The sequence below is a fragment of the Poecilia reticulata genome, chromosome 15 (genome assembly GCF_904066995.2).
Source record: "Poecilia reticulata chromosome 15, P_reticulata-male-v2, whole genome shotgun sequence".
Classification (NCBI taxonomy): Eukaryota; Metazoa; Chordata; class Actinopteri; order Cyprinodontiformes; family Poeciliidae; genus Poecilia; species Poecilia reticulata.
The window spans coordinates 24,164,659-24,184,637 of NC_088844.1; the positions used below are offsets into that span (position 1 = coordinate 24,164,659).

Sequence of the window (19,979 nt, forward strand, 5' to 3'; positions counted from 1 at the left end):
AACTGCGGAAGTGGCTCACGCTGGGACTGATTCACTTCAAGGACAGGTTGATAAATGAGCGAACATTAAAATTCAGCCTACCTGGGTTGGAATTCCCAGAGTATCAGCAATAATATTGAAAAGATCTTTCTGGTATTATCACTAAAGTGCTGGAGGCGTTTAGCTTTATTTTAAGAGACAAGAGCGCCCTCTTGTGTTAACATTCATGTAAGAGAGAGGGGGGGAAAAAAAACAAACCTTGAACACATGTTTTATTACCATTCATATACACATATATTCTTTATCTTGCCATAAAGCTTCAGAATCACGGTTTTAACAATAGACAAAGAAAAAAAGATAAACATTACGGATTTTTTCTTCTTAGAAAATATACAATTAAAGACATGTCTACGTGCCAGGATTTTCAACAGTATAATTCTATTGTACATATAAAGAAAAGCAGCAGAATGTTGTTAAACATATCAAATGGAAAAGAAGACCAGCGCACGTCTCCACGATGCCCTCACACAGAGCAAGACACACTACGGCTAATCGCGAGTCCTCCATGTGTTCGCGGAGCCGTCAGTGGACGTGGGTTACCATAGCAACACTGTTTCAGTTTTTTTTACAGTAACACGGATTACATGAAACACCACTGGTGTGTTTATGAAACACATCAACACTAAAAGTAAGAATCTGTTCGTTTTTTTTAAATCACAAACACTCTAAAATCTTTGCAACATGACGCTGATGGTTTGGATCTTCAGGATATGTTGAGCATGTAAAGCGAAGAACGGGTGGCAATGCTAAAGTATCCGCACCCCTTATACTTTTATGTTGTTGTTGTATTATAACCACAAACTTTAATGTATTTTATTGGAATTGCATACGACAGATTAGCATATAAATAGTGCATAATTGTGTGGAAGCCAAAAATATTTGCACAAATCCGAACCAGTCGACTTCAGAAGTCACTTGTGAGGCAGAAAACTCACACTGCACATCACCCTGAACACACCTACCCCACAGTGAAATCTGGTGGTGGCAGCATCATGCTGTGGGAAACTGATCACAGATGATTTGAGTCAAATAAATAAGGAGAAAACCTATTAGAGCCTTCACCAAGCTTTGGACTGGGGTGGAAGTTCAGCTTCTAGCTGGCGATCACTAACAAGTCACGTGTCAAAATGGTCCTGTCAAAGTCCAGAGGTAAATCTGTATGAAAGACTTGAAAACAGATGTCCACAGATATTCTCTTCTTATTGAGTTTGAGCATTTTAGACAAGAAAACTGTGCAGGATATCTTTACTCAGGATATGCACAGCTGAGCTTAACGTTTCCTTTCACAATCATGTGCTACTTAGTGTTACTCTTTCGTGTATAATCCCAATAAACTGCAATTAATGTTGTAGTTGTAAGATCACAAAAGTTTAAAAGGTCTAAGGGGAATGAATGAATGAATGCAAGGGATTATTTCAGAAAGCAGCACAGACTGGTTAAACGTTTCAGAGGTCTGATTAACAGCTTTTAGCTCCGTTTGTAGCAAACTTCATTACCGTAACATCAAAAACACAGACGGCAAACTGTTGCAAGTGTCCATAGAAACAGCCAAAAGGATCCAAAAAGATAACTGGAATGGATTAAGATACATCATGTGTCTAATTTATGTCGTCACTATGGTGACAGTTTTCATATCAAACTGACAAATCAGGAAAAGTCAGGAGGTTTTGGTGAGTGACTCAAAGAACAAGTTGCTTTTGTGTATTTGTGCATAATCACATGGCCATTTAAAGCAAGTTCTCCAATCAAATTATAAAGTCTTAGGTGTAAAATTAAAAGTGCAATTCATAAATCAAGAAAGTCACCCATGGGGCACCGCAACAACACACTTTCAAAAGGACAGAGATCATTTTTTTCAGTGACACCCATAGAGCTACAGTAGTACTCTGACATCACCAAAACCATCACAAAGTAACCATTTGTTAAACATTCAGGGATTTAAATGGAAGCAACATGAAGTGACAAAGAGGTGATGGGGACACAAAGTGTTTCTTCTTGGGCCGTTACATGCATTTACACATGAACACGCACACGCACACACACAAAGACCGTTTCCATCGCTTCAACCTCATCACAGCCACAGACGCAGGTAGCTTCCAGTAAAAATCTCACAAGGAATAAACACCTCGCATCTTCTCTCTTCAGCGACGCAGAGGTGATGAGCATGAATCTCCCGGACGCCGATCCAGAGTTCATTCATAATGTTCGAGTTGTGACAGACACGCGCTCACTCTGTGCTCTCCAGTCCCACTTCCACCTCGTCTTCGCCAAGTACGGCTTCGGGAACGCCACCTTCCCCCTGGAAGAGCTCCTCCATCAGCTGCTCTCCGGCGCTGCCGGCCCGCGACGCCCACAGAGCGGCGCCCTCCCGCAGGCCCAGTGAACGCAGCAGCCGTGCATACTCCAGAAACGCAGCCTCGATGAGTTTATGTGCAGCGACGGGTCAAGGAGGACACAACACTACGTGTAAACACTCGAGGAAACTCACAAAGCAATTCTAAGACACTCGTCAGAGTGGTGTTTCAATATGTATGTACTGGCCTAAAATATGCCTGTGTAAAACGGAAAGCGACCTAAGCATCATTGAGACCCAATGAGTGCTGTAGTGAGATTTCAAAAAAAGGATATTGGAAGAGTCGTTGGCCTCCATTACTCCAGATTTCAAACAAGCCTCAATGAAGAGGGCGGCGCGATCAAAGTACCTCATACTGAAAAGAAAAGAAAGACACAGAAGGAGGTTAGAACATTAGCCATAAACCAATGCTTCATGTGTGATTATGAAGCATTTATCAACTCCTGTTACATATAATTCATTTAGATCAAGTCTCTCACCTGTGCAGCATCTCTCCCACTTTGTAAAAGCAGCCCAGGGACAGCAGCACCAGGATGGCTTTGGATTTCTGGTTGACCTGAGGGGAGCACAGGTGCTCTGCCCAGCGCTTCAGCACGTCGGAGCCTTCTGCTGGGTTCAGGCGCACCTGGAAACCCAGAGATTCACACCGCCTGACAACAGGCAAAGCTACAAGTACAACACACTAACATGGTTTAGAGTGAAGGGTGGGTCAGAGCACAGCACTGAGTTTGTACATTTTATTTTTATCCAATGGTTTTTATTCCCCAAATTTGCACATTTTAAGACAGATGGATAAAGAATAATAATTAAAGACAGAAGGAGATAAAGAGGGTGAGAAGGAAGTAAGGATAGACAGATTCTGTACCAAATCTGCTAGATTTCTGATAGAGAAATTGAGATGAAAGACAAAAAAAAAAAGAAAAAACAAGGAGAGAGATGTAGAGAGAGAGAGAAAAAAGATGGAAAAAGGATGGATGGCTCAAGTATAAACATATTTTCATTTTCTTTGCTCACTCATTCAGACCTGGAAATAACTAAAATCAAAATCCCACCTTTAAAACTATGAGCAACGATAGAGAAAAATGAGCTCCGTCTTACTTGTTGTCTCCAACTCAATAGACCCACTTTCTTCCTCCGTCAACCCACTACATCAGCATCCGATCCCATAACGCTGAGTTACCTTAGCGAGCCACGCCGCTCGGTTCCACTCCCCGTAGGTCTGCAGGTAGCGGCAGGCGTCCGCCGCCTTGTCAATCAAACACAACAACTGGACTCCCTCTGCAACAAAGTCAGAACAGTCCACAAACATGTGTTTAGAAGAGACAAACTACTGAGACTCATACTTTCTGCATTTGGCTCATTTAAACTGACAAAGCAGACAACAGGTTGTGATAATTACCTGCCAGTTTTCCGTTAGCAATCATATTGGTGGCCACTAGCTTGATTGTAGATTGTGAAGGGCCCGAGGAGGTGATGGTGGTCACTAGGCAGGCCTTGAGTGAATCGCAGTAGTAGCTGGGGTTATCTGCACTCGTCTCCAGCAGTAACTGCACCGCCCGGTCGGTCTGAGAGACACAACAAGATGGAGCGAGCACAACACCTGAGGCAGGCAAGCACCGGGTACTGTGAGCGGTAATTATGTTTACATCACAATTTTAATCTGGTGTACAGAATCAGGAAGGTCATGCTGGGTTGTGGACAGGCCTCTCTGCGCCAGATTATGATCCATTTACAATTAATCTGAGTGTATGCACGGTTGAGAAGTGGAACACTGTTCTTTAAAGCTGGATTAAAACAAAACGGATCAGGCCTCATGTTGCAAACTATGTGAGAATCTAGATACAGAAACTTTGCAATAGGAATCCTTAATTCCTCTCGCACAAAAAGTTAGCTTGAGAAGCAACTGTAGCCTTGTGGCAGAAATTATGAAAACGTGTAGATTAGCAATTTTCAAAGTCCTGATCCATCCCGACCAAAAGGCAGAACAATCTGGACCTCATATCTCATTTTAGGGAGCCATGTTGTAAAAGTTGAAATGTCCCATAATGTTCAGAGCAGTTTAGGCTCAATAACAAACTGTAAACTTAGTGCCGTCTTTTTTTTTTGCCGGTCAGCTATAAGTAAATTCATTAAACATTTTTTTACTCTTGGTTTAGATTCAGACTCAGCCCGGTAACCATGAAGTCTGAGAACCGCTGGTTTGGGTGACGGGATGGTGTTGTACCTACCTGACCCAGCAGGAGGAGCTGGTCAGCACATTTCTTGGTGTGTTCATAACTGGACCTCTTCACCTCCTGCAAGTGAACTCGATCCAGCTGGAACTTCTGTTGAGTAAATCAGGTGGAGAAGACGACGTCCAAATATTGATGTTAAAATGTTTATGAGTCGGAGAAATGAGTCATGAACTCAGTGACACAACGAAGGAAACTACAGCATTTTGCAGAAAAACACAAGTCTGTAACATTTTAACATTTTGTTACTTCATAATCACAAACTTCAATGTCTTTTAGTGGGATTTGGGATCTTTTCTCAATGGAAGATGAAGAAACAAGTAAAACTACCTAATGCGCCTCTCCTTTTACTGACCTGGAAGTAAGAACTCTCACACAAAATGTCATGGCAAATGTCCAGGTGGTTCTGAGACGGCGGCTGGGTTTCTTCGCTCCCCCCTTCAGAGGTCACGCTTAGCTGACGAGCCTGGGCAAACAGCTGCAGGTAGTGGGACGCCACTGTCCAGAAGTTAAGGTCGGACTCATCCCCAAACAACCTAGAGTCAACCACAACATGTCGGACACGTTCAGGAGAGGAAAAACTCTCTCTGAAGGATTCTTCCGTTTTACAAGGAACTTTATTTTCTTAGTAATATGCTCACTAATGATTTGAGCTCCTATAACTTTGAACGTCTTTTAACTTATTCGTCCCTTGGCATTTAACATAGTACAATCTGAACATTAACAAAGACTTTACAAAGAAGGAGAACCCACCGTGACACCAGGAGGCAGCGCTGCAGAAGACTCAGCTCTGAGTCCTGAAGCACGCTCTTCATATCGCTGAAAAACCACACACACATTCAGCAGAGCAGCAGAACCAGAGAGGCTGTTTTTATCTTCCAGGCCTCAGAGTACACGCTGCTTTTGCAGCTGCAGTTTAGAACTAACTTAACCTGAAAGGCAAAACTTCATTTACCAAAAAACGTCCTGCAGACATATTGATAGAAAGATACAAACATGTGAAACTGAGTATTTGAATTCTAACCTTCAGGCTACAAGTCCAAGTGTTGAAACTCACGTCAATGTTTGTCCTTTCTGTATGTAATGGAGCCTCTCGCTTGTTTTTGGTGCCTGATGTTAAATTTATTTATGGCTTTTCTATAATCGTACATACTTAAATGTGCACACACACACGCGGACGATTACATAACTGTCTTCTAGCAATTTATAGAGGAAACACAAACTGTTTTGTTGCCAAAAATACGTTTCTGGCCGGATTCTGTCGTCTTGGCAGGACTGACCGCTAAATAATAGACTTGTCTTTAAAGTCCAGTCCAGTCAGAATTGATCCAGAAGCTTGTTGACCTTGATAAAGCACGTCCATCCAAATGTTAGGGGGGGTGTATGTATATTTTTAAGCCAAGTTCAGCACCAAGTTCTTGTTCTTAAAAACCATTTAGGTCACTTTTTGCATAACCAGTTGACCCAAAAAAACAAACCAATAAAAGCACAAAATTATGGACATATAGTGTTTGCAACTTTGAGCCAAAAGTTAAATAGTCTAGCATGTTAGCAATTGTACAAGCCTTTAAAATCCACCAAAAGGACACATAAAACTTACTTTGACAGTGAGTTGAGCTGTTCCTGGATCAGGCCTTTAATCTCCACTTTTTCATTGTAATCTCTAAAGTGGGGAGATCAAAGAAAGGAAAATGGTTATCTTGGTGTTTTTGTGAGGTTAAATGTTGCATAATCATAATGAACGGAAACCTGACAGTGGAGTCGATTACAATCACAGACTACTAGATATGCTGAGGTCAAGTAGTTCCCTGATTCATCTGTGAATAATAAAACTGAAACGTAATGATGCACTGCCAAAGGGGAAAAAAGAAAGAAATCAATTCAGTTGGACTTTATGCTGACACGTAAGCTTTTTTTAATGATCAGATTAAATTCTAAGAAAATTTCTTCTTTATCCGATTTATATGTTCCCTTTTTATTTTGATGAAAATGCTACCATTACAGCTCGAAAACAATTCCAACAAACTAAAGACGGCGTCAAGTGTGGAGCATCAAAATGGAGGACAATACCAATTTAAAACAAAGTTGAACCAAAACAAGTAGAAAGAATTTTCTTCTCCGAGTTTACATCAGTGGTTTCCAAACTTTTTACCATGAGGGCCCAAAACCTGCTACTTGAAAGTTCTTGGTGGAGCCACAAAAATGATATTTTTCTACATAAAAAAATTAAAACTCAACTTCTTGTGCTTGTTCTGCTATTATCTGCTCAATAATAAACTAAACGGCTACATTAAATAGCTACATGTCTTGCACAACTGTTATTATAGGACTTTTTTTTTGGTGTCTTTGCGTGTAAGAGTGGATGTTTGCTCTGCGGAAACTTAAGAAATATTTTGTGTTGCGCAACAATTTATTTGAAGATTTCATTTCTCTGTGAAAATGTCTTCCTAAAACATAAAAGTAGTGTCTATTTGCATATTGCTAGTGATTGCAGTAAAACTTGCTTTATTATAGAATCATGGGTTGCAGAAAATCACTAGGAAGGCTGTAAATGACATTCCTGATTTATATGATGATGATGATGATGATAGTGTATTCAGCCACAGAGACTTACACCTGAGTGATGTCCATAGTGAAGGTCCCTGACCAGGGCTGCAGGAGAAGGAAAGCCTTAAGAGTGAGGGCAGCCCGGGGTAGCAGCAGGGAAGGACACCACACCGGGTCTGTGAGAAAAAGGAAGGAGATGTTAATCCATTAACATACCAGAACGTGTCACAGTGTGAAGTGCAGCTGGGTCCTGAATGACCAAATCCTCCTTTTTAACATTTCAACTTCATTTCTTGCCCTAGCATTTGCCTTGCTCACCAGTCAGGTCCTGCTCATCCATGCGGTAACTGGCCGACTTCATGGCCATCTCCAACACTCGGACGCAGCCGTCGTCCGAAGCCAACACAACTTTATCTGATGTGCACCAGTCGATGTCGAGGATGCGGTAGTTCACATTGCGTCCAAACCTCATACTGCTGACCATTTGGACCTTAAAAGAATGAGAAACACAAACATTGAATGTATTTTTAATTAATTAAGAATACATTATAATGTTATCTATTTAACCGCTTTCACATTTGTAGCTTTTTTCTTTTTACTTAATAAAATAAATTATCATTTGAAAATTGATTTTTGACACCAGTAAGGAGGGCAAATACTTTTCGGAAACTGACTCTATATGGACCAAAGTTAATAATCAAGCAGTTAATTCCAATGTTGTTTCAGCTGTACTGTGATAAGTGTAAACAGGGCCTTACCTCTTTGGTGTCCCAGACTTCTGCTCCGTCTGTGTACATGACCAGCAGCTTTTGGTTCCCCTTACCAGGAGCGAAGCGGATCTTCTTCACCCAGCCCCGATGTGTCGGTATCCCCCTGAGGAAAATCAGTTTCAAATATTGAACTGGTCCTGCTCTGGTCCTCTTTAAACATAAATGACTGACCAAAAAAAAAGAAAGAAATCGACAAGGAGAAAAAGGTTGTATGCCACTTTTTGTACAAAATGTATTGTACAAAGTCTGTCCTGTTCAAGAAATTTCTTAAAAGTCGACAAAAGTGTTTCATTTGAAAGATGATAATAGAGGATTTACAAGCAGAGTTATCTGCACTGGTAACATGCTTGGACAGCCAGGGAACCAGAACGGATTCATTCCTCACAATGGAAAACATGAGTTGAAAAGTAAAACTGTCATTTACTTCCAAACATCCGGGACGTTTTTCTTTCTTGTTTTACCTGGACAAACGAGCTTTTAGGTCCCAGAAGTTAAGATTGCCATCCACATCTCCAAGCACCAGGGTGTCGCCTTTCCAGGCAATGCAGGCAATGCTGCCCATGCTACCCTGCAGCAAAGGAAGAGCAAAGGTTTACATCCAAAAAATTTAATAAGCAAAGATAACAAAACCCATGAAAGATGTTAGACCAGAACTTAGTTTTAGAATCCTATCTGCTATTTTTTCAGGATTCTTTTTTACTTTTCATAAACGAAGCATTAAGAAAAACTAGCTTTTAAACTTCCAGCGCACAGTGAAGTGTGTGTGACATCACAAATACAAAGTAACTATTAAAAGGTATGGCAAGAGAGCACACAACACAAGCAGTGACAGAAGCAGACGACTCATTAATAGCGGCTGGAAAAACTTTTTGTAACGATCAGATATGAAGCTAGGAGTGGAGTGATAACTAAAAAAATGTTACGACTCACGTCGGGAGGGATCCGTGCTCCGTCTTTCACCGTGTTGCCCTCCACGGTGATGTGGTAGACCTGGCCATCGGTGTCTGTGAACACAAAGTGCTCCCTGGCAGAGATGGCCTGGATGGTCTCCGATTTACTCTCAGCATCTTGCAGGAGACTGTAGGGGAGTAAGGATGAAATAAAGCTGTGATTTTGTGGTTAAAAAAAAAACTTGTTGGTACTGAAGTCCAGAAATCAAGAGTAATAATTTATTATCATATTTGTTAAGCATAAACACACTATATTTCTATTTTTGCACTTCCCTCTTTGCCTGCACTCAATATCCACACCGTCCATATTTCTATCTAATAATATATTAGATTATTGAAAAGCCCATTAATTTTATCACTATGTGAAACATTTTAGGTTAATTACACAACAATAGTTGCTTGAAAGCTTTTATTTCTGTTAAATATAATGATTTTCCACTTAAAGGTAATGAAAACATACCATTTAAAATTAAATATCACATCAGACCAGTGAAAATACCTGCTTAAATGTTATCTTCAATTTGAGCTTATTATTACGCTAGCATCCTGGCTGTGGCTTCAAGTTAATTTAATTGATTTTGTCTGCAGAGTGTTCTAACCAAGTAAAATCAGGAACAAATTGATGAACTTTCAACTCTTACCTGATGACTGAGGACTCAACACTGCTCTGCTCTGCATCCGACACGGTCTGCCTGGCCATGGCCTCCCTCGCTGCCATCTGCTTTTTCTTCAGACTCTTCAGGTTGTGGGAGGGAGACCATTCCTGTTGAAATACACACCATCAGGTGTCAAGTCTCTAATAACACTATCAGACGTATGCCGTCTTGTACGCCCAACGTTGTGCTGCTGCAGGGTTTAAATTCATATCAAGTTGTTTTTTTACTTCTCTTGAATCTGAATTTTTATCATTTTCATAACATCTCTTCAAACTAGCAGCGACCGTTTTCACAACTGCTGTAAATTATGTTTTGGTAATATAAATAATAATGAGAGGAAATATTTTCATTAATAAGAGGAAGAGAATGGATTGATGGAATGATGAATTCAGGTTTAATTATAAAACATGAAAAAAGAAAGAAAGGATTATAGTTTACACTTTTTCTTCCAACGCAAAGCATCTACAATACTTAAAACTAAGACACCATTTCAGTTATGTTTTAATGTTACTTTAACACAAAAACTGTCGGAACAAGAAAAGGATCCAGATTTCACTAATATGCAAAACTGTGGTACCAGCGCAGTGACAGTGGGGAAGTTCTTGGCCATTTCTCGAAGAAGTGTCCCTGTCCTGATGTCCCACAGCTCCAAGGGTTTGTCTCTGAACACCACCACCAGGTACTGCCTGAGGACGACAAACACACATGTACATCTCTGACCTCAAATGACAGAAACTCCTACTGATTGACCGAGTTTTTCCCTTTTCCGAAAAGCAATTATTCTTCGTAATGTTGCTTAATCTCACTAAGGGCTGATGTCTTGTAGCTCTCTTATGGTCTACCAAAGCAGTCCAATCACATGTTTACACTTAAATGCTCAGAATACTTTGAATTATTTTCTTTAAATCCTTTTCAGGCAGGTTTATGGTTGTGCTTTAGATTACAATCCTCTGACTTACACAGCCTGACTTTAGCAGAGTTTTGACCATTCAACAGTCAACTCCACACTTTTCTCTATAAGACTCCATTAAACCTGAAGTTTAAGATGCACTAATTATTTATTGCTTTTCAACCGAAACCTCTTAGTCAGCCAAACTTTCCTCTTTATACTATGAAATTCTAATGTATGTGTATTAGCTAGTTATTTGTTAAGTTTCAATTGGGAGGAGGTCAACACTTACTTGAGATGAGACACTTTAATCATTTCGATGGGCGGCTCATCGTTCCCTCGCTCACCTCTGAATGCAAAGCATCGGCCTAAAACACACAGGCAGAAAGAGAGAAGACAGATAATGAGAAGAGCTACTGAGGGAAGAACAAACAATGTTTCCTCATACATCTAAAACAATTGATTCGTCTAATTTTCCTGATGAAAAAGCTTTTTCTGCCATTTCTCTTGCTGGAGCTGCAAGGGAAACTAGTGCAATTTAATCCGCAACTTCCTGTGATTCTTACTCCGCTTCAGCAACTTTTCACCCACAAAAAACAGAATTATTGAAAACATCAAGATAGCCTTTTCAACAAAACAAGAATGTCATTCAGGGGTGCGCTACTACATTTCCTGACTTGATTCTGCAAAAAAACAAATTTAGAAAGCAGCTTGTTTAAATGCTAAAGTTGAAGATTTTCCTGGGGTGAATTACCTGGTTCCCTGAGGATTATAATAGGTGCACAAAAAACTAAAATGTTTGCTAGATCTATAGTACTTACTAATAAATTCGAGCATCTTTTTTTTCTAAGTATTTCAAGTAAAAAAAAAAAGTAGAATCACTACAAAGTGATGCTATTCATGTACTTATTTTAATTTGAGTAATGATTATGACAGACAGCTTTTTGCAACCCAGAGATCAACTTAGAATATAGAAATTTGATTTTCCTGAAAGGTATGCCCATCTGCTGTATAGCATGGAGGGATGTTGCTCGCTAGACCTCGTAACACACGGACAGAAAGAGAGACAGAAGCTCGACAGTTTAAGCTTGTAAAGTTATGATGTTCACATGAAAGAAACATTGCCATAGCAACTCCCTTGTAAACTCTTATTATTAATCCAAACACTGAACAGGTGAGATTTAAAGAATCCACTTCAATACCTACTCATGTAGCTTTATTACACACCACGAATGGCAATAAGAAGACAAAGCTCCAAGTTATTATTAATTTTATTTTAAGTTTAGAATAAAGAAATCAAAGGTGAAAATGCAAGGCTTAGCTAACCACTGTGTGTTGCTTACCAGTAGGAAGGTCAACATGCTGCAGCTCGTTTCGCACCAGGCCCATGTTGTTGGGGGAAGAAGTGGCAAAAGACAGGAAGCTGGTCAGACTCACCCATTCGAGCCCCCTGTGGGAGAAAAGCCATCATGTAAAGACAGTTTGCTTCTTCGGTGCTTCTTTGAGCAGGTGGAGTGTAGCGCTAGCTGATATTAGCTTAGCATAATCTGCTTTTCTTTCTAATAAGAAGTGCATCTGAATTAATTTTTTCTGTATTTTCTCAGGGACTCATTTCTGTTAAGTTAGCCTCATGGTGAACCTGGTTCCACTTCAAGTTTCCTGATAAAAAAGAGAGGTTGCGTTGCCCTGGCAACACCTCTATGCTCAGGATGAGTAATTGCTGCAAAGTCAATGACTCAACACAATTTACTGTACGCAAATAGACTGGTAAATGATCTGAACTTATATAGCGCTTTATCCAATCATTTTTGACCACTCAAAGCACTTTACACTAGAGTCACATTCACCCATTCGCACTCACAAACGCTCACACATTTATACACCGATACGCAGCTCGGTAGGCAATTTGGGGTTAAGTGCCTTGCCAAGGGGCACATCGACATATGGCAGGAGGAAGCTGGAATCGAACCTACAACCTTCCGATCGCAAGACAGTCGCCATTAACAGCTTAAAAATAAGCTAGTTAATGTAGATTAACTAGCTTATTTTTACCAACTTAACTAAAAGATCAGTAAAAAGTTAGGTTTCAGGATTTAATTATAAGTTATCGGTTCTGAATTCATTTGTCATGTAAAGTCTTTTGAGATGACCTGCATTGCGAAATATTTGAAAATGTAAAATAACTCCATATGCTTTTTCACCACTGGCTTGCGGTGGTGGGACTCTGGACAAATAGTGAAAAGCTTTTACCTGACTTCACAAGAGTGTACACTGAGTTCTTTGTGCAGAAGACCACTGGTCAGGTTGTACACCAGTACAGACCCATTGCTGGTCCCTGAGATCAGGAAACAGAAAAAGAGCAGCCCATAAGAAATATGACTGATAAAAATAAGTCACAGAGTTTCTTTTTGTCATGACATGTAGAGCCATGTTTGATAAGAGAAAAAGTTTCACATTAAACTGTTTTAGGCTTCCTGAGATTGGTGCAGAGTGATCTGTTGCAGGAAATAACACATTAACTTCACCGATGAACAAACCCAACCTACTTAAACTCCCATGTGACATCTGATACAACGAGAAACTCCCATGTGAGGTTTACTAGTCCTTTTTTCTTGTCTCTGGCAGAGCTGTACTTCATCTAAACGTTACAGATGTGTGTGTGGATGTGTGTCTGACATAGGGTTGTAACGATTCATCAAATTTGAGGACCTTGATTTGTAAAGTTCCTCGAGTCTTCGTTAAATTATGTTTTACCATTCAGCGTGTTGTGTTCCGTTCAGATGCTCATTTGATTTGCACAACAATCTCACTTCCGCTAATGAGCTGTTGATGAATGGACAGAAAGAAGCACCGCCAAGGAGGAGACAAGACATTTAAATCAAAAAGGTTTTGATTAGGACTCTATTTTAAGCAATGAAGTGTTTTCTTATTTAAAAAAAAGGAACAAAATGGCTTCCTGCTATTCATTTTCTGTTTCATATTTTTCTTCTACTACAGAACAGGACACATTTTTATTTCCATTAATCATAGAAATAATTAATAAATTACTGAAATAACTGTTCACAACAGGCCTCGTCTTCATGCTTTCCTACCCACCTGCCGCCAGAAGAGGTTGATAGTGGCTGATGTTCTTGGTGGTGAGAGGAGGACACATGCGGATGGCAAACGGAGGAAGCGGCAGACCAGACAGGAGGCCGGTGAGCAGGAACTTCAGCTGGACCTCCTGCTGGATAGAAGACGGAGGAGGAGCCTCACCAGCAATCAGTGTCTGACCTGGATAAATTACACAGAAGTCATTTAAAATAAAAAATAAAAAAAAAGCAGAATTTTTTGTACATCCTGGATATGTATTCTCTCTCTCTTTTTTTTTTTTTTTTTAAACCACAATAGACAAAAAGTGAAAGCTACATGCTTTAGACAGAGAAAATATGGAAGAAAAAATGTAATTTCTTAAGTTTTATTGTTTTTTTTTTTCCCTTAAAAGTGAAGAACAAATAAAGTCTATTAATTACACCAGTGGTTTTATATCCTGGCTCAATCCACTGTCCTTCATGTTTTAGATGGGTCTCCGCTCCAGGACACGATTCAGATTGAATTTTCTCCCCATCATACCATTAAGTGTTTGTTGACCGCTTATTCATTTAAATTTCATCTAATTTGCTTCTATCAAAAGATAAAACTGGTTTCCTTGCGTAATGAAAATAAATCAGGCGAAATAGACAATGAAGCTTTAATGACTGTTATCAACATCATATAAAATACTGCTTGCAATGCAACTAAAAAATAGCAGCAGAGCTAGTAGTTTATAATGAAAAATAACAGTAAATTTGCAAAATTTCCACTAGTTTTAAATAAATGTACTTCAAATTACTAAAAGCATTCTTCAACAGTGTGAACAGAGTGATGTTTCTGCTTTAAACATCAATCTTACTGATCATGCTGTTGAGAGACAGATCCTGGATTCTTTTCTGGTTTGGACCCAAAGGAGCTCCACAAAACGACACGGGGGAGTAGAGAGGCGACAAACCAGAACTGAGGAGGAAGAACATCAATCAAAAATGATTTTGTTTGTCTTTCTGAGAAATGAACAATATTTTTTTTTATTAGCCTGCTGATCCACTGAGCAAGAACAGAAGGTCAAAGACAAAAAATATTTGGTTAATACAACCCCAGCCCAACACTGAAAGAGAAACAAAATTATACTCAGAGTTCCCACAGTGGAAAGAAGAGTTCATTAACCATAGCAAGACTTTGCAATTCCCCACTGCAAAGACTTGACAACAAAATTTTAGATTATTTATGTTAAAATAGACTGACCTTTTAATATACTAATCAAACATACATTATTATGTAAAAATAGTTCCAGCTTTTGCCTACCTTGGATTGGCAACCGACCGCCCAGTGTGCGCTTTCAGCTCCCAGAGCATGACTCTTCCATCGCTGACCATGAGGGCAGCTTTGTTCTCGTTTACAGGGCAAATAACCATCCGGTACGGCCGGACCGTCTTAGTGACTCTTATGGCATCACACTGGGAGCGCAGGTCATAAACAAGCTCCTGGACACTCTGTTCTGGGTCTGTTGAAGGAGGAAAATGAACATTTTAGAAGAAATTATGAGAAGGAGATTTAAGCAGAAAGATGTCCACGATGGAGAGTAAATCAAGAGAAGATAAAATTTCACAAAAGGCTTAGCATCCAGGAATAGTGGATTAAAGACACACAAGAAGCACAGACAAAGGTTAATTTCAATGCAGTATTAGCTGGAGCAAGAATACATGGAAGATACCCGAGTAGAAAATGACTGATGCGAACGTTGTGTGAGAAATTAGGTGTTGAAGTTCCCGTTTCCATACCTGCTGCTTCCTCTTGTGCAGATGTTGAGCGGCACACCCGCAGCGTGATGCAACCGTTCTCATGCAGACAGTAGAGGGCGTCGCGCTGAGCACAGGGAATTACCTGAGGAAGAAAAAATGCTTTTCTGATCAAGTTTAATTAAATAGTAGAACAATGTGTAATTTGTTCATTCAAACACAAACAAACTAAACTGCTAAACATTTAAACAATACATGAAACTTGAATTAAGCCCTTCTGTGAATTTTATACCATTTTATACAAGAATTTTTCTAAAGTCTTTGACACGTTCTAAATATTTGAATACGACACATTTAACTTGTTGGGTTTTATTATTTGAATGTTCCACAAATCGTAACAACATAACACTGAAGTCAACGTCCAATTTGGTAAATGTTGTAAATAATTATTTTACCATTCTTTTGAATCTGGGTCAACTTAAATCAACTCAATGTTTGCAATAATAATAAAACATACTACCCTTATTATTGTAGCTTATTTCAAGTATCACTTGTAATCTGTGATGCCCTTACTTTCTTTGTGAAATAATTATTATTTACTTGCACACCAGACCACAGATGAAGAACCACAGATCCAATTCAAAACCCCAAATTAAGCAAGTAAGGCTTAAAGTTGAGCAAAGAGAAATATTTTTATGCGTTTTTGTCTATGGGTTTTGTCACTAAATAAAAAACCGAAATGAGCTCAGGTAGTGATGTGGCAAGTTAAACATAAAAAATGACTGTAATGCCAACACTAGAACATAATAAAACTGCCAAAAAGAATACGCAGCGATGAAGGAAATTTGAGAGAACGCAGCATTCCTGTGAAGTCTCATGATGATTTTGTCAAACTTTTCAGCCATAGCATATGCATTCCCTCACCTGGGTGAAAGGGACCCCCGAGCGCTCAATGGCCACCACGCCCACAGTCTGGCTGAGCTCCAGGTCCAGGATTAAAATCTCTCTGGGATAAAGCAGCAGCATGTGGTTCCTTTTGGACGGCAGGTAGGACAGCTGCAGACAGTCGTTCAGCGTCACCGCCTCTGCACTGCAACATCGCACCGCAGGAAGGAAATGAGGTCAATTATTACCCTGACTTTTCCATCCATGCACTGGAAGACTTGACAATGAAACAGAAAATTCAAATGACTGAAAAGGCATGCATAACCTTTGAACTTTTTTTTAACATTTTATCACACTAAAATCTCAAACTTTATTGTATTTTCAGGGATTTTAGGTCCAGGTGCAGTATTAATGCACATTCCTCTACTTAAGGAAAGGATTTAAACCTGGTTGATCAGTTTACTAAATTAACTTTACGATGCTTTTCTTATCATTCATTCTCTTTTAAAGTCACCGTTACCATGGACGCGTGCCTTTGAGCAGTGCTGACAAGAAGTCTCACTGGGAAAAACCAGGTTAACTGAAGGCCAGGGGAGAAACTTACGTGGGTTTTTCATTGGTGATGAGCACTTTCACTTTATTAAGGGCTTTCTTGGCACCAGTGGGTGCAGGAGCAGCAGCAGGTGCAGGCTTGGTGTGTGCTGGGCTTGCATGAGGACTGGCAATGTACACCTTTTTTCCAGCACTGCTCGGTGGTTTGGAATGGGAAAAATCTGTGATGAAAACGATTCCTTCGCTGGTCAGCACTGCCGAGAAAGAAACAAAACATAAATGGTTTAAAATATACTGCTCAAAAAAAATAAAGGGAACACTTCAGTGTTCACTTAAATGTTAAAGTGTTCCCTTTATTTTTTTGAGCAGTGTACATGATGCCCCTACTAATCCAAATCTGCTGGAATTAAGTCTTCCTGTAAGTTTGCATCCGACACTTTTTGAAACAGAAATTTTACCAGCAGTTTCATAGTTAAAAGTATGACTGAAGACAATGTTGTTGTTGTTGTTGTAGTATAACAGTCTCATGAAGAAAATGTTCAGGGTTGTCTATAATTTTGGGGATTCCATGAAGAATCCTTCTTTGTACCACAGTCGTTCCCAAAACAGAGGCAGCTTTTTTTTATCAAGTTGTTGAGCCTTTTATGTCCCTTTCTCTGATGCTGCTGCCCCAACAGATGGTGGCAGAAGACAACAAACTTACACCTTCTTGCTACAAACATGGAAGAACTTAAGCTTCCTCAACAAGTACAGTCTGTTCTGTCCTTTCTTGTAGATGGCTTTACTACTGCAACTCCAGTCCAGAAGTGAACAACTAAAAACAATGTCATTATTTGACCTACATGCCATGTTGGACGGATCAAAAGGGTCAAAGGAAAAGGAGAGGATATTCTCAGCGTAGCTCTTCTTCCACAGCTTGGTTCCTGTGTCTCCATTCCACAGAACGATGTAGTTAGGAGGATGAACGGCTAACAGCAGGTCACGGGACGCATCCTGATTCCACAACCATTCCAAATCTGACACAGAAAAACAGGGAGGACAACGAATTGAAGAGCAGCAGGAAAACAAACAGTGCTTCGGAGAATCCAAACAATAGAACCAGAGTTTGAGGGCTCTCTCATGTGGTGGATGGTAAATGACTGAGTCAGAGCTTCATGATCAGTTACTTCAAGATCCTCACCCTGAATGGGTTTGGAATGCTCCTGGATCTCGCAGTGAGCTGTCCCACTGACCACGTCCCACACTATGATCTTCCCAGATGCGTCTCCTGAGGCGAGCCGCAGACAGTAGGGAGAGCTCAAGTTGTGGTAGTAATTTTCTCTTGACCATTTCACCTACAAGCACAACACACAGATTTTGACTCAAATACTTAAACACTTGCAACATGTTGAGGAAATAAGTTAATGCTTGATTTAAATAATTAAAAAAAACACACACACAATGCTGCAAATTTTTCCCTTCAAAAAAAGGAGAATCGCAAATCACTCAAGTTCTTGTTTAAATTACAATTTATGCGTTTGTATTTCATTTTGACTTTATGCTTCATCTAAATGTTTTAAAAGCAACAACTTAACTCATTTAACTTAGGAAAACTCACCTTGACAACATTTGCTTTGTGCCTCTCCAGGACCTGGATGGTCTGAGCAGTCTTTGGATCCATTACAAGAATACTTGAGTGACATCCTTGTGCTATTAGCCCCTGCCATCCCCTGTAAGATATGTAAAATAAACAGAATGGATGGAAAAAATAAATAAAAACAACAAAGTTTAGGTGCATAAAGGCAGGTAAACCATATGTGACTTTTTGGTTATTTGATGAAGAAGATCACATATATACAGGAAATGACTGTAAAAGACCTAACATACAGTGTATGTTCGCAGCGGGCTTGAAAATGTTGGACTATGTTCTATTGTTTTATCTCAGTCTGCATTTAATTAACTACTTTCAAGGCTATGTTAATAAAAACATTTGTTTTGTATTTTAATTGACTTCAATATATTTTGAAAGTCAAGGTGCATATCATATTAATAAAGGTTGTTTAAGGTACAATCATGCAAATAACTATGTTAGTCAATATTAAATTCTGTTTCTTTTTATTTGTCTCTCTTATGCAAAGTTCTTCTGGTTCAGTGTGTTTGATTTTGTACTCTGTCATCACAGTGGTAGGCAGATGCCATGTCATACTAAACCTGGTTTCTCTGTTACCACATATTTGGTCAAAAAGATTACTGGAAAAATCGTCAACTCAATGGAATCAGCTGTGATCCCTTAGATAGCATTTTTCCAGCTAGCATGACAAGTGACTTTCACTATTGTATTTTTTGGACTTCATACAAAAAAGTTAATCTGGATGCGTCATTGGATCGGATGTGATGGGACTGCAATTCACTGCACTGTTATGAAATGAGATTGTGTCATATTGAATTCTACAAATAGATATGAACTGGAATGGAGTGGTGGGGAAATGCTTATAGTGAGAATTAAATGAATGCATTTAACTGAATTTGTTTAGGTTCTATGAAATAATGGTAAAATCAGTGTCCAAAATATTTTACCATTTCATTTCCAAAATATAAAGCGGTACATTTGTTGTAAACAGCATACGCTGAATAAATTAACACAACGATGTCAGGTTTGACAACAACGAAGGAAAATCTCATAAGGTAGGATTCGGTCCAAGCAAACCTAACGTCACATGACACAAAAATGTCCTGCAAGGCTGCTTGTTGACACAATTCTGCATTGCCCACACGCCATGACACTGGGAGTTTTTCCGACAGTAAAAACCACCAATTTAGTCAAATAGTTTCAATAAAAATAACGATGTTATCTGACAGCCGCAATGTCATTAGCGACTGAATTAAATAGGAACACAGCAATTATGCTAACGGCGGAAGTGCAGCACTCACCAGTCTACGGCTGTTTTGTTCTGCAAATTAAGCGTGCCAGTCAGCGTCCGTGCAGCAAGTTTGATGTTGACAGTGTAAGGAATCATTGTCAGCTATAAACCTTGATGCTACATTAACATTTATTAACTGCGGGCTGCGAAAATTACTTCGCTTCTGGATGTTCGGCTATGGTCTGAATTCTACAAGGAAGTGAATAGGAATTCCATAAACACTACCGTGCAGCAACAAATTCCACCGCAGTAGGGTTCCGCAGGTGACGTCATTAAACGTAACAAAATAATTAAAACTGATATAAAACTAATTTATCTCAGTTTTTCAAAGGAAACACGGCATCTACTTTGGACTGATAATTTTCTAAACTATTTCAACAAACAATCTATTTTAAC

At 39.5% G+C, this 19,979-nt stretch overlaps 1 protein-coding gene across 1 annotated transcript; it reads right to left on the reverse strand.

Annotated features, from left to right (window-relative positions):
- Positions 1–234: 234 nt before the first annotated feature.
- wdr11 (WD repeat domain 11) lies at positions 235–19,808 on the reverse strand. Its single transcript, XM_081616373.1, has 29 exons — positions 19,594–19,808; positions 18,281–18,392; positions 17,864–18,017; positions 17,526–17,699; positions 16,736–16,937; positions 16,171–16,336; positions 15,289–15,391; positions 14,813–15,011; positions 14,367–14,467; positions 13,532–13,708; positions 12,686–12,770; positions 11,779–11,885; positions 10,728–10,803; positions 10,124–10,232; positions 9,532–9,653; positions 8,871–9,018; positions 8,402–8,508; positions 7,929–8,043; positions 7,489–7,660; positions 7,238–7,346; positions 6,224–6,286; positions 5,377–5,442; positions 4,979–5,159; positions 4,621–4,716; positions 3,792–3,957; positions 3,573–3,670; positions 2,872–3,017; positions 2,665–2,747; positions 235–2,466 (listed from the first exon to the last, which is right to left on the reverse strand). Exons 1-29 carry the CDS (start codon positions 19,677–19,679, stop codon positions 2,267–2,269), a joined length of 3,723 nt encoding a protein of 1,240 aa, XP_081472499.1. The 5' UTR covers positions 19,680–19,808; the 3' UTR covers positions 235–2,266.
- Between the last annotated feature and the right edge of the window lie 171 nt (positions 19,809–19,979).